This window comes from Rhinoderma darwinii, chromosome 1, assembly GCF_050947455.1.
Source record: "Rhinoderma darwinii isolate aRhiDar2 chromosome 1, aRhiDar2.hap1, whole genome shotgun sequence".
Lineage (NCBI taxonomy): Eukaryota > Metazoa > Chordata > Amphibia > Anura > Rhinodermatidae > Rhinoderma > Rhinoderma darwinii.
In genome coordinates this window covers 298177699-298192564 of record NC_134687.1, presented here as the reverse complement: position 1 = coordinate 298192564, position 14866 = coordinate 298177699, and the positions used below count along the sequence as shown (strand labels likewise).

Genomic DNA, 14866 nt, shown 5'->3' with positions numbered 1-14866 from the left:
TCTATTGTAAAGAGAATCCAATGCTACAAGCTGAAACTTGTACATATGGAGCCTAGTTCGTTGCAGTAAAAACCTACCACTACAATGTTCTGGTTAATGCCATTTGTCAAAAGAGCTAAACGCCTTATATTCCGATGCACATTGTGCTTATGGTCTGGGGGGACCTATAGCATTAGTTATTGGCTTTTTGATTCAATGAGGTTGAATCCAGTCTTAGTAGATTGTTTTTTCTTCTTGGCTTAGTGTGTCTATCTTTAGTAGATAAAGGCACAGAAACATACTTAGATCAGTAATTATAATGTAAAAACTTGGGGGCAGATTGACTACTGTGTCTGGGTCTAGAAAGTGTTGAAAAATGTAACAAATTTTTTGCGCAAATTGGCTTGGTTTAGCACAATTTTGTTGTTTGCCTCTCACTAGACATTTTTTAGAAGTGTTCTGAAAAGGGGGATGAGTTAGCAGGAAAGGGCATAACTTGTTGAAAAGGGGAATGGCTTTAAATGCGCCAATGTGCCAAAAATGAGTAATAAAAGTAACACAAAATAAGCCAAATCAAAAGTGGTATAAAGAAGAGAGGTGTCTAACAAGTCAGGTAAGATGCGACAAAATTATCATGCAGCATAAACAAGTGTGATAAATCTAATGTATTCTGTGCCTGCTTGGTCTAAATTTATACTATCTAACTATTAGACAGCTATAGTAAATGTGGGCCTTTGTCATAAATTAATGTATGGTAAATGAATGTCTTTCCAGGTAGTATGCTATGTTTCGTTTTAATGGCAGCTCGTGGTGAAGAGGAGACATGACAGGTGCCTTTCCTTTTACTCTCTACACATAGATCATTGATATTAGTGATCTAGTGACCAGTTTTTATTTGCATCTCCAAGTAAGCAACAGTCTGTTTCACTTAATATTAAAGGGTAACTAAACTTTTAAAAAACCTTTGACATGTAATAGTGAAAGTTTTGATCAGTGGGGGCCCAAGCACTGAAACCACCACCGATCGCTAAAACGAAGCGGGTGAGCTCTGTGCCGCTTTGTTTCTGATCGGATTTCCTCGGAAAGCTGAGCAAACGGTATACAGGCTTAATAGAAAGTCTATGAGTCCCTACACAGCTCTGAAACGAAGTTGCACAACTCTCACCTGAGTACTTCTGCCGCTTCGTTTTAGCTATTGGTGGTGGTCTTAAAACTTCTGACATGTCCCTATGACTTGTCAGACGTTTTTAAAAAGTTTAGTTACCTTTAAGGATCAGTAGTAGGACTCTTACTGGTAATGATCATAAATAATTATATCTAGCTACTGCCATATTAAATACTATTTTCACATCCCCTGATACAATACATTGGAAAGTTTCAAAACTACATGTGTGCACAGAAACTCTATTCATAAGTGATTTTAAAGTTCGATTCAGAATCATTGTGAGAAAATGTGCCAAAACTGAAACAATGTGACGTAAACAAACAGCAAAGCAATCCAGCATAAAGACAGACAATCTTAGGGTATGTTCACATGACTTATTTTCAGTCGTTTTACTTAAAGAGCTCATCTAACTAAGACTACCCCTTTCAACATGCCATATTATGACACATGGGCATCATAGAGGGGGGTCATCCTACTATGAGGGGAGAAGCGCTAATAAAAAAGCATCTCTTGCTCTGAAGGCCCAGATCAACCATGTATTACATAAACAGACATTCATTTGAATGGTTGTCATGTAATACTACTTTTCCCCTACAATGTCTTGTTGGCCACATCTTCTGATATCGCCGAGGGATTCTGAAACCAGACCCGCAACAAGCAGCTTCCTTTTCAAAAATCTCTTTAAGTCCCAAATGAAGCAAATGATTGTTATGAAATGTGTTGGATGTTACTGGAATGCTGCTCTGCCATTGTGAAGATTAATGGGGATGTTGGATATGATCCACTTCTCACCTATGATCTGTTAAGCCTAAGGAATTCACGTCGCAGTTCAAATGCGTTTTTCTTAAAATTGAGCCAAAGTAGTATGGTTTTGCCTCGATTCACGGCAAAAAAACAGATTTGACGTGAAGTTTCAAGCTAAACGAAACCTTATATTGGCACTTATAGATTCCGTTTCCTGCACTTGTGGTGCTTTTGTTCCTTTATTCTGGTGTTGTGTGAAGTTGAGCTGTGGATTGATTTCAGTTTTGAGAGGCATTGCTGTTTTTTCAGTATTTATCTCGGCTACAAAACCAGCTATACAATATTTGCTGCACCTCTACAGGGTCCAAGTACTTTTCATTCGTTACCAATGTTAAATTGAATCTGGGAAAAAACACCATAAAAACACAATAGAAAAACCATTGGAAAAATGTCAAGGGTAAACATGGCGTAACAATACACACTTTCTGTCCTGTTTTAATAACCAAGTAAAAAATATCAAATTTTTCCACTGGCGTGCCTATCTTGGAGCATCTATTCAGCCATCTTATACTGACCAAGGAAAACCTTCTCATATCTTGCTTTTATTGTGATTCAGATCTGCATACTAATGGCCTTATATATCTAGATACTGCTATAAAAACCAAGGCCTTGTGTTGTAACCTCATATAACAAAATATAGAATCTAGAGAAAACTACCATAAAAATTATCCTAAATATCACAGTCAGAGAGAAAGCTATAATATAAGATCCTGGTATGTTAAAGAGACCCTCTAGTCTCAGGACAAAACTATAAATCTGATGGGGTATATGGAGTAATATTACCTGGTGCCCTCCAGCTGCAACCCTATGCCATGAATCCGTCATTTTAGGGTCTTCTCTGTGTTGTCTCAAAATTGCCAAGACACTCCCTATGGCACTCGCTTAGGCTGTTTCTAAGACACTCCCTATGTTCTCGGATTGGACAGAACTTCTCAAGTGAGTGCCTCAGACTAATAGTCTTCAAAGCACTGCAGCCATTTTGGTACAACACAAAGGGGACCATAAAATGGCGGATCAACGGCACAGGAGTGCAGCTGGAGGGCACCAGGTAATATTACTCCATTCGCCACATCATATTTAAAATGTTGTCGTGGGATGAGAGGGTCACTTTAACTTCCAAACAATTACCATTTTGATACAAGTAGCTTATTTTTTTTATATACGTTTGCATTACAAAGGGAGAATTCTTATGATCCACATTAAGAACAGAATGCTTCACTAATTGTCAGAAATATTTAGTGGACAAGAAATAGAGATTATTCCACACTGCTTTAAGGGTTAAATGGTAAACCAATAATAATGGATTGGGAATGGAAATCTTCAAACCGTTTGGACATGCGATTGCAATGAGATTTTGTATAATATTCTGTATTATATTTCATCTCAAATTTGTGCACTGGAAACACCGGACTAGTCACTAGTGGGCCCAGGCTCAGACTTGATAATGGACAACAAGGCCCATGAGTTCCATCTGAGTCTGACAGAGCAGATCGCTTACCTCCAAGGCTTATCACTAATTTGGGTTGTTCGACAAATAGCCTTCCAGTCTATATTTATGATATTGCTTGTAGTTGCAATATTGTTCAAATTAAAGGGTTTTTCCCATCTTTGACATTTATGGCATGTCCACAGGATATGCTATAAAAGTCAGATAGACACAGTCCCACATCTGGGACCCGCACCTATCTCTAGAACGGTGCCCCCTAAACCCTGTTGTAGCTTACTCGGCTCCACTGCCTCCCGGCCACATCCTGGTTAGGTGGTCGGGAGTTACGGAAACAGCCGAGTGCTCGATCATCTTTCTTGGTACTGCAATTCACCCATCCATCCTATAATTGCTTGGGTAGCTGCCTCTGAACGCTCTTTTGAAGGTTCTATACTGACACATTTATTCTTTCAGTGAATGATAAATGTTACTGACAGCCCAGACACTAAACAATTGCTATGTTATCCAGAATGCAAGGTGAAGGCTGTAATGGAACCACTGCACTAAGTAACATATAAGCAGTAGCAGCACTAAGTTAAAGAGACACTCCAGCAAATATTTTTATTATTGTACAGTACACCTGGTAAAAGGTTGGGCAGGCTATTCTCTTACCGGCGCTTTGTTTCAGAAAGATGTGAGACTCACATTGACCGTCTCATAGGAATGTATAGTAATAGACTTCCGGTCCACACCGCAGACGTTGTATGAATCGGCGGGTCACAGTGCAGTCACGTGACCGCATTGCGGCCGGGATATTTATGAAGCAAAGCACCTGGTAAGAGAATGGCCTGCCCAACCTTTTACTAGCTGTACTGTACAAACGGTGGCAATAATAATAGAAAATTCGCTGGAGTGTCTCTTTAACTTAAAGGGGCGGAAAGTGGTTACCTTCAAGAATGTGAGTAAAGAAACAAGAGTTACCTAGCAATATTGCATAGTAACCTGCTATACAGCATAATATTATCTAACAACATACACTATAAAAGCTAACCCATAACTAAACCTGGCACTGAAGGTTGAGTGAAAAGACAAATATCTGCAGTGATTTATGTTTTGCAGATTCAATGGTGAATAGAACTTTTTAAGATTTGCTCATCATAAATTAGACAGGATTTTAGCCGGAAACGTTGATAATAAACATATGGATATTTTTTAATGATAGAACAAATAATGAGCCCTTCTAGCAATAATTGTTATATCTGCAAAACCGGAGACCAACATTCTATATAAAGAAATACTTCAATTTTAAAGTATATACAGATACTACACAGTGTGAAAGCATTGCACACAATGGTACCTGATGTTTAAGTGGCGGGTCCAATTTTTGCATTAGTGCCCAGGAGCCACGAGTTATGCCCCTAATATATACAATCTGCCTCAGAGAAAAAGAATTGGCTATTGCAGCTTATGTGGGCAATCGCAATGTCTGTTGGATGCAGCCACAACAATTCTGTTCATAAACATAATCTGTATTAGGCCATGTTCAGACGTGGCAAGATTTTTCCGCTGCAAATGTTGTTGCAGATTCGTGGCAATTACGCAACGAATCTGCAGCAACATTTGCATATTTGTTAGGTAATTCAGATGTTGCAGAAATCACAGCGGACTTGCCACAGATTTCAGATTTTGCATTGCAAAGGCTGAAATCCGCAGTGAAATTCCACTGCTTCTCCGAAACATAATGAGCATGCTGCGGAGGGAAAATTCTGCACCGCAGCCTGATTTCCACACAGTTATTTTCTGCAACGTCTGAACTAAGTTTCCTAAAAATGTATAGAAAGAAATGTAAAAAACGGCTGCTGCAGAATTCCACTGCGGACTGTCTGAATTCAACAGCAATTCCGCCACGTCTGAATGTGCCCTTAGTCTTCATTCACATCTGCGTTGTTTTCTGTTCTGCTCCACTATAAGGGCAGATTCAGACGAACATTGCGTTTTTGAGCGCGCAAACAACGCGGCGTTTTGCGCGCGCAAAAACCATTTGACAGCTGCGTGTGTCATCCGTGTATGATGCGCGGCTGTGTGATTTTCGCGCAGCCGCCATCATAGAGATGAGGCTAGTCGACGCCCGTCATTGTCCAAGGTGCTGAAAGAGCTAACTGATCGGCAGTAACTCTTTCAGCACCCTCGACAGTGAATGCCGAACACAATATACAGCAACCTGTTAAAAAAAAAGAAAAAGTTCGTACTTACCGAGAACTTCCCGGCCGTTGCCTTGGTGACGCGTACTTGGTTACGCGCCTCTCTTGACATCGGGCCCCACCTCCCTGGATGACGCGGCAGTCCATGTGACCGCTGCAGCCTGTGCTTGGCCTGTGATTGGCTGGAGCTGTCACTTGGACTGAATTGTCATCCCGGGAGGTCAGACTGGAGGAAGAAGCCGGGAGTTATCGGTAAGTCAGAACTTCGTTTTTTTTTTACAGGTTCATGTTTATTGGGATCGGTAGTCACTGTCCATGGTCCTGAAACAGTTTAACTCTTTCAGCGCCCTGGACAGTGACTATCTCCTGACGTCGCGTACCGGAATTTTTTTTGCCGGGTTCGGCCAAAACGAGTTCGGCCGAACCCGGTGAAGTTCGGTTCGATTGTCCGGGTTCGCTCATCTCAAAGACACTCCATTTGGATGTTTGGAAACAGAAAAGCACGTGGTGCTTTTCTGGTTACATTCATCCTTTTGACAGCTGGTGCGCTGTTTCAGTCGGTTCGCACGGAAGTGCTTCCGTGCGACCTGCGTGGTTTTCACACACCCATTGACTTTAATGGGTGCGTGATGCGCGAAATACACGGAGATATTGAACCTGTCGCGTTTTGTACGCAGCGAACAAACACTGCGCACAAATCACGCACTGTTTGAACTGCCCCATTGACTTCTATAGGGCTGTGCGTGGCGCGCGAAAAATACGCGGCTAGCACGCACGAAAATCACGCTCGTGTGAATCCCCCCTAAAAGCAAAACAACGAGAAAACCAGAAGCACCGGATTTCTTGAATGACGAAAACCAATGGCGCCTGATGGAACTCATTAACTGAGTTTTTTGCAGGAGGAAAATTCCTCCTGCAAAAACTGCTCCAGTAGGTTTTTGCACAGTGGTTTGACAAAAACTCATCAAAACACTCGTCGAGGTTTTTTTTTCCTCTTTCTGACTGATTGAAATGGGGTTTTGGAGGCGGAAACCGCCTCAAGATGGGTCATGACGCATCTTTTTACCGCGATGCGTTTTTTTTACTCGCGGTAAAAAAACTCGTCCAACTCCCATTGAAATCAATGGGAGGCATTTTCGGGCGGTTTTTGAGGAGTTTTTTGGCGCGGTTTCCGCGTCAAAAAACTCGTCAAAAAAACTCTGTGTGAACACAGCCTAATGGGTACCGTCAGGTTTCCATCACAGTGTCCGGTATTTTTCACCGGATCTGCGACAGAGGCTTGTAACAGAGCTTCCAATGCAGATGTGAACATAATATATTTCTACATTAGAGTACATACACTATTAAACTGTCATTAAGTATTACAATATACACTTGTACATTATATGTAACTTTAACCACCTCACTAACCTGTGACAATGCCCAAATGAGTAAAACGTCTAAAAGTGCAACATATTCCACTGAAAAACCAAAGAGGCAAGATTTGACATAGCTGTGAATAGGGGTATGTTCACACACACTAATTACGGACGTAATTCGGGCGTTTTTGCCCCGAATTATGTCCGAAAAATGTGCCTCGTTAGCGTTGACAAACATCTGCCCATTGAAAGCAATGGGCTGACGTTTGTCTGTTCACACGAGGCGTATATTTACGCGCCGCTGTCAAAAGACGGGCGTAATTGGAGCCGTTATTCATTGACTCCAATGAAAAGCAGTGCCAATTACGTCCGTAATTGACGCGGCGTTCAAGCGCCTGCACATGCCGTTACGGCTGAAATTACGGGGATGTTTTCTCCTGAAAACATCTCCGTAATTTCAGCCGTTACGGACGCTGTCGTGTGAACATACCCTAGGTGTTACAAAAGTCCTGTTCACACCTTAAAGTGACCCTCCGGTCCCGGGACAACATTTTAAATATGATGGTGTACATGGAGTAATTTTACCTGGTGCCCTCCAGTTGTCCCCCTCTGCCGTGGATCCGCCATTTTAAAGTCCCCTCCGTGCTGTCCAAAAATGGGCGCATCGCTTCTTAGACTAGGAGTCTGAGACACTCCCAAGTTCTCGGATTGGTCAGAGCTGCGCTGTGGCCATTTTTGGCCAGTTGTTTTTGTAGAAAAGATCCAGAGATTTATTCTGATTGCCATGTTTGGAGTCAGGGAGGAATTGTTCCCCTATTAAGGCAATAGGCATTAACCTTAATTTGCCTTCCTCTGGATTAACATAGGATTATTATAGGTTGGACTTGATGAACCTATGTATTTTTTTCAACCTTATGAACTATGTAACTATGTAAGCTGGGAAAACCTCATGTAAATACCACAATTACATATTTTAGGTGTCATATTGCTGTGTTTTTCTATAGAAAGTGTTCTGGGAAGATTTCTCTAGTTTTTGAGATACAATGCATTCAGGCAGTCTTCAGGCCCTTTCAATTTTTTCACATTTTTTTATGATTAGGCCTGGTGCTAAAATAAAAATAAATAAATAAAATCCCCATCATTCTGCACTCAATACCCCATACTGACAAAGTGAAAACAGAATGTTAGTAATCTTTGCTAATTTATTGAAAAGGAAACACTAAAATATTGCATTGACATAAGTATTCAGACCCTTTACTCAGTACTTAGTTGAAGCACCTTTGGCAGCGATAATTTCCTCCAGTCTTCTTGGGTATGATGCCACAAGGTTTGCACAACTGGATTTGGGCATTTTCTGCCATTCTTCTCTGCAGATCCACTCAAGCTCTGTCAGGTTGGATGGGGTCCATCGGTGGACAGACATTTTGAGGTCTCTTTAAAGATGGTCAATTGGGTTCAAATTAGGGCTCTGGCTGGGCCACTGAAGGACATTCATAAACTTATCCCTAAGCCACTCCTGTGTTGTCTGCTTAGGGTCACTGTCTTGTTGGAAGGTGAACCTTCAGCCCAGTCTGATGTCTGGAGCACTCTGGATCAGGTTTTCATTAAGAATATCCTGCACCTTGCTCAATTCATCTTTACCTCAACCCTGACTAGTCTCCCTGTCCCAGCCGCTGAAAAACATCCCTACAGCATCCCTACAGCATGATGATGCCACCACCATGCTTCATTGTAGGGATGATATTGGGGCAGGTGATGAGCAGTACCTGGTTTCCTCCAGACATGACACTTAGGGCGGATTTACACGAACGTGATATACGTCCGTGCAACGCGTGTGATTTTCACGCACCTCGAACGGACCTATATTAGTCTATGGGGCAGTGCAGACAGTCCGTGATTTTTACGCAGCGGGCGTCCGCTGCGTAAAACTCATGACATGTGCTATATTTCTGCGTTTCTCGGGCATCACGCACCCATTGAAGTCAATGGGTACGTGAAAATAACGCGCACCACGCGGAAGCACTTCCGTGGGACGCGCGTGATTTGCGCAACAGCAGTAAAAAGTATGATTGAAACCACGTGCTTTTCTGTTTACAAACATACAGAGTGTCATAATGATGGCGGCCGCGCGAAAATCACGCAGCCACGTATCATATGGTGATTACACACGGAGCTGTTAAGTGCCTTTTGCGTGCGCAAAATGCCACGTTTTTTGCGCACGCAAAACGCACACGCTCGTGTAGATCCGCCCTTAGAATTGAGACCAAAAAGTTAGATCTTGGTTTCATGAGACCACAGAATCTTGTCCTTTAGGTGCTTTATTTGCAAACTCCAGACAGGCTTTCATGCGTCTTTTACTGAGGAGAGGCTTCTTTCTGCCCACTCTGCCATAAAGCCCAGATTGGTGGAGTGCTGCAGTGATGGGTGACCTTCTGGTAGTTTCTCGCATCAGCACACAGGATCTTTGGAGCTCAGCCAGAGTGACCATTGGGTTCTTAGTTTGGTGGGCGGCCAGCTCTAGGAAGAGTCCTGGTTGTTCCAATCTTCTTTAATTTAAGAATAATAAAGGCCACTGTGCTTTTGGGATCTTTGAGTGCAGCAGAATTTTTTTTGTACCCTTCTCCCGATCTTTGTCACTACACAATCCTGTCTCTGAGCTCTATAGACAGTTCTTTCCTCATGGCTTGGTTTTTGCTCTGATGTCCATTGTCAGCTGTGTGACCTTATATAGACAGGGGTGTGTCTTTCCAAATCATGTCCAATCAAATTAATTTACCACAGGTGGACTCCAATCAAGGTGTAGAAACATTTCAAAGATGATCTAGAGAAATCGGAGGCCCCCAGAGCTAAATTTCAAGTGTCATAGCAAACTTATGCAAAATGCATATGCTATGCAAAATTGTAGTTTTTCATTTTTAATAAATTTACAAAAATTTCTGAAATTCTGTTTTCACTTTGTCATTATGGGGTATTGAGTGCAGAATGATGGAGAACAACTTGATTTTTTTCTTATTTTAGCATAAAGGCCTCAATATAAAAAAATGTGAAAAAAGGGTGTGAAGACTTTCCCGAATGCACTGTATCCCGTATACTTAGAAGCTGCATCTTGCGGTCAAAGCCGAATCCGTCAAGTCAGCGGGACTGACAGCTGTAGTGGAAGCTGGTCCTGCATATGTCTGACACACAGGATCTACCTGTTATTTATCACATCTAAGTTCATGAACTTATATGTAATCGATAACAGTTAGATCTTAGTATGACATTTTAATAAAAAACTATTAAAAAGTTGTTCACAATCACATTATAAACAGTTTCATAAAAAGAAATTAACTTTAAAGGTTTGCATAGCTATTAAGTACAATGCCAATTGTGGCCTCCAGGTCCCAAAGAGATGTTTTATTTTTGCTACTCACATTCTGAGTGTCATAATTTTTGGATTTTTACTTCTACATAACTGTATGAGGCCTTGTTTTGTTTTTTTTGCAGGGTTAATTTGTACTTTTATATTGTACCACCATATTTGTGTACACATTTTTTTTATATCATTGGAGTAATGCAGGAAAACAATTTCAGCCCTAGATTTTTTTTTTTATGTTCACCAATTATCATAAATAACAATATGATTGTATAGATTGTTAAGGCTGAGGGGGATAACAAATATGTCAATAATATTTGCAGTCTTCGATCGTATATTTAATGTAAACTTAAAAAAATAAGTTTATGGCGGTTTTTTTTGTTACTTTTCACTTTTTTTTAACTGTTAACCTAATTTATTTATTTTTTGCTATTTAAAAAAAAAAAAAATTCATAAAGAGATAGAGTCTCTTTATTGAGCTCTATTTTTGCATTGTAATATATAACTAAGTATGCAACCAGCAAAATTAAAGGACAGTCCTTGGATACCTTAGTAGAGATCTATGATTGGCAGTCCTCAGTGTCATGATAGAACTATTACAGCGCTACTTGGAAAAATGTTGTACAGAAAAAAAATAACCTTAAATTGTAACAAAACTGTCAAAAATCGCTCCAGTACCCTATTATTTGCATATCACAGAAAATATATGCTGGTTAAGATGTATGTGAAATGGGATCCCATGAGAAAACCATGTATTGTTTCAGTAAAAAATGCTGCATATCTGCATTGCATTGTATTTAAAATCAATAATATTTCTTCATGGAAGCAGTTTAACAGAAGCTGTCATGTGGGTGATTAATATTAGTGATTTACTTTGCACTGTAAAATAACCTTACCAGATATTTTGGATTATTGGACAATTATAGAAAAGTATATAACATTTTCTTATAATGTTAAAGAGGCATATGGATTGCCGTCTGTAGTATAATGTTAAAAAAAACTTCACTATCACTTTGTTTTTTAATCGATGAGTTCTAGATTATTGGATGTCAGAGTAAAGAATTTTGACTATATATAATATACAAAAAGTTGGGTATCACAATTTGTCTTCTGGTTGGGTAGTCTGTACCTAAGCCAACACTCTATAGGAAAGAGGCTGTCCAGGATAGGGGCTACATGTATATTATGTCCTGGTATGAGTGCTTTGTTGTATATACAGAGGGGCAGATGTAGACCACGCAAGATTTAGACAGCGTAATCTTAGACCAGGCAGTCTGAAGATGCCCCAAATTTTTCCCAGTGCACAGCTGTATGTTATATTTGGTCCATCTTGCTATACATGCTAGATTCTTATCTCTTCCTTATACCAACTCTTGGTTGGTTTAAATTTCGTTAGGCGCATTTTGAGACACGCCTCTTTTAAAAAGGCGAAATTATTCACAAATTAAAATGAAATACACCAAATTGTGCCAACATTTAGCGCATTTTTCAAAACATAGACGCAGACAAAATACAACATCTGCCCCATTGTGTATAGCCACTTCGCTGCAGGTCTCTGTGACAATGGTGGCTGTCCATCCAAGAGAAAGCTATGGGCTCATAGAGATTGACTCTCTAACACTTTTCCATGCTTGTTGGGTTTGTTTTTTGTTGCATAAAATATAGTAATCAACTTCATGACAGGTCATCTGTAATATATCTGAAATGGTATAGATTCCCATTAGGGTGCATGATTGACAAGAATATTAGTATGCTATAAAAATTTCATATCAACCATATAAATCCAGATACATATAAAGATGTGAAGCTATTTTCGATAAATCTCATGCTGCACGACTGAACAAGTGCTATGCTTTCAAATAAAATGAGTTAAAATGGTTATTTTCTAAGCTTTTTACCTTTCAATTGAACATATTATAATTCAAGGAATACTGCATCACTTTACGGTAAATTAAACTGGAATTATTCTCTCAACAGTATGGCGGGAAGCTCTTGTGTAGTCCCATAAGTAGTTTTTACATTATGTACTTGTAATGTATACGTCATATGATATGGAGTTTAATGCAGTTTTGAAACCAAACAACATTTATTTTTGTACTTATTTTTTGGTCTTTCTAGTAGAAAAACAAAAAAAATAATTGTTCAACATTTAAGGACACTTGTACTACTGATACTTACAAATATAATAATACTCATGTCCAGGACGAAACTCGAACCCCAGAGAGAAAGGCGTAAACAGCTGGAATTTCTCTGAAAACTTCAATGGTCCATTAGGGGAATCTGGTCGGTTGCACTCCCATCTTTTGAACCCCTTCTGACGATGGTCACAGGAGGCATGGCCCTCATAATTTACCATATAGAGTATATAGCGCTCCATCCTGTCTGCTGGAAGTGGAATCTCGTAATGGGGACAGTAAATATCCAGGTAGTCATTGATACTCACATCCACAGTGTAGTCACCATGATGGAACCTATGGGAAATAATAGCAATGTTAGAAACTATGTAATATCATAAGATCGATTCAATCTGGTATACGTTGAAACAAAGATTTTCAGAGGAAATTAGATAGAACAGAGCAAAAAAAAAATGAGAATAAACAGACTCCCTAGAGAGCTTTTTTTTATTAGTTTTTTTAGGTGGTCTGAGTCATAGCTAGGCTTTCCTTCGCCCCGGGGCAAAGATTCAGCTCATTGCCCCAGCCCTATATCAAAATACCCTGACCAAGGCAGAGTGGTTTGTTGGCTTCCCCCTGTCATCCAGCACCCGGTGCTCATGCCTCGCTAGCTCCCTTTCCCTAGCTATACCACTGCTATAGGATAGACATGGAACTATCTGTTATTATATGTATTTTCTTTGCACTGTATACAGTGGTACTCTCACTAATATCAGAATATATGTACAATGTTTAATAATGTTTGAAATTTCAAAATAATAAAAATTCCCATTTAGACCAAGTGTATAGACCATGGTGGCATTTTAGCTGCTGCAACCTGCTCTTTTTGGGATCTGTTCTTGGTTTTTCTTCTAAAAACACATAGAGCAAAGATGACACATGAACCAGTCCTGAAATGTCATGACTGTTGCCACTAATGGTATATAGCCTAGCATGGCACTATGTTAAAACACTATCGCTAAGCTTCTCATCTTGTAAAACCTTCTTCAATGCTATAGTATATTCCACAAGTATAAGCAACCATTGCTTATTTGCAGTTCAGCAAGGGAAATGTCGATAAATCCTTATTCCATGTAATATGGCAGTTTATCATTACGGTTTCCAAGCTGTTTTCACAAGTGCCCTTTGGTTGGATTTGCCATGTGTATCTGTATTATGTCACACACTACTGTGTCTGTACTTTTGTAGCACCAGATTAATCAAACCAATGTAATATTTTCTTCTTAAAGCAAAAATATTAAAGACAACCATTCACCTGCCAATACATGTGGAGCTGAGTGCAGCATGTAATAGGCAGGGCTGCACAAACCCTGGGTCACTTAACATTTTTTTCCTATCCTTCTCTGTTATTTATATATTGGTGCTGTTATATTTGGCGCCCGATATTTAAATAACCCCCTGAACTGGCAATGGGGCATGTCATTGGCAAGGGGACATATTACTATCGCTTTGACACTGTCTAATCAGCTACGGACAGTGTCACAGCAAGAGATGGAGAGAGGAGAGCGTGTGTGCGCGCGCCCAGCCCCGTCGCCTCCATTGAACAGAAGAGGAGAAGAAGAATGTGAATTATACTTCTTCTGTTCCCTGGCGGCGGGATTATCTTTAGTAGCAGCGTCGGAGTTGTGCGCACATGCTCTCACTCTTCAGCTCTTGGCAGACAAGGACGACAAGACTGTGTGATCTGGTCCTTTGCTGCCGAGAGCTGAGGATTGAGAGCGTGGGAGCGCATGCACACACAGCTCCGGCGCTGCTGCTGACGATACTCTTCTCCTCTTCTGTTCTGGAAGTGGCAGCAGAGCTGCGCGTGCGTGCGCGCACACACTCTCCTTTATCCAGCTCTTGCTGTGACCCAGTCCGTAGCTGATTGGATAGTATCACAGCGATAGTAACACGCCCCCCTTGCCAATTACACACCCCATTGACAGTTCAGGGGTTTATTTAAATATCGGGTGCCAAATATAACGGCACCGATATCTAAATAACAAAGGAGGATAGTGAAAAAATTTCAAGTGCCCCAGGATTTATGCAGCCCTGACCATTACATGCTGCACTCAGCTGCACATGTATGGGCAGGTGAAAGGTTCTCTTTAATATAGACCCTTCTGATTCTCATCTCTAGTGCTTAATCTAGTTGATAGATTAAGAGAAATTATTACATCTAAGGCCAGGATCACACACACAGTTTTTAATGCAGTTTTTGTGACAGTTTTTGGTTTAGGTTTTTGAGCGAAAAACAAGAGTGGACACAACAGAGAGCAGATCCATCAGTCTTCACTTTATACCTTTTGTTTCTTATGGGCCCACTTCTGGCTTTAACTAAAAAAACGGAGTCGACAACTGCCACAAAAACTACACCGACCGCAATCTAACATCAATGCTAATAGAAAATCAGACAATATTT

The 14866-nt window shown here is 40.4% G+C and overlaps 1 protein-coding gene across 1 annotated transcript in view; it reads right to left on the bottom strand.

Annotated features, from left to right (window-relative positions):
* The window catches only part of EFNA2 (ephrin A2), a 196247-nt gene that overhangs the window by 12972 nt on the left and 168409 nt on the right, over positions 1-14866 (bottom strand). The window contains exon 2 of the mRNA XM_075825387.1: positions 12467-12759. Coding sequence (XP_075681502.1) covers positions 12467-12759 — 293 coding nt within the window. The remainder of the gene's footprint in view (positions 1-12466; positions 12760-14866) is intronic.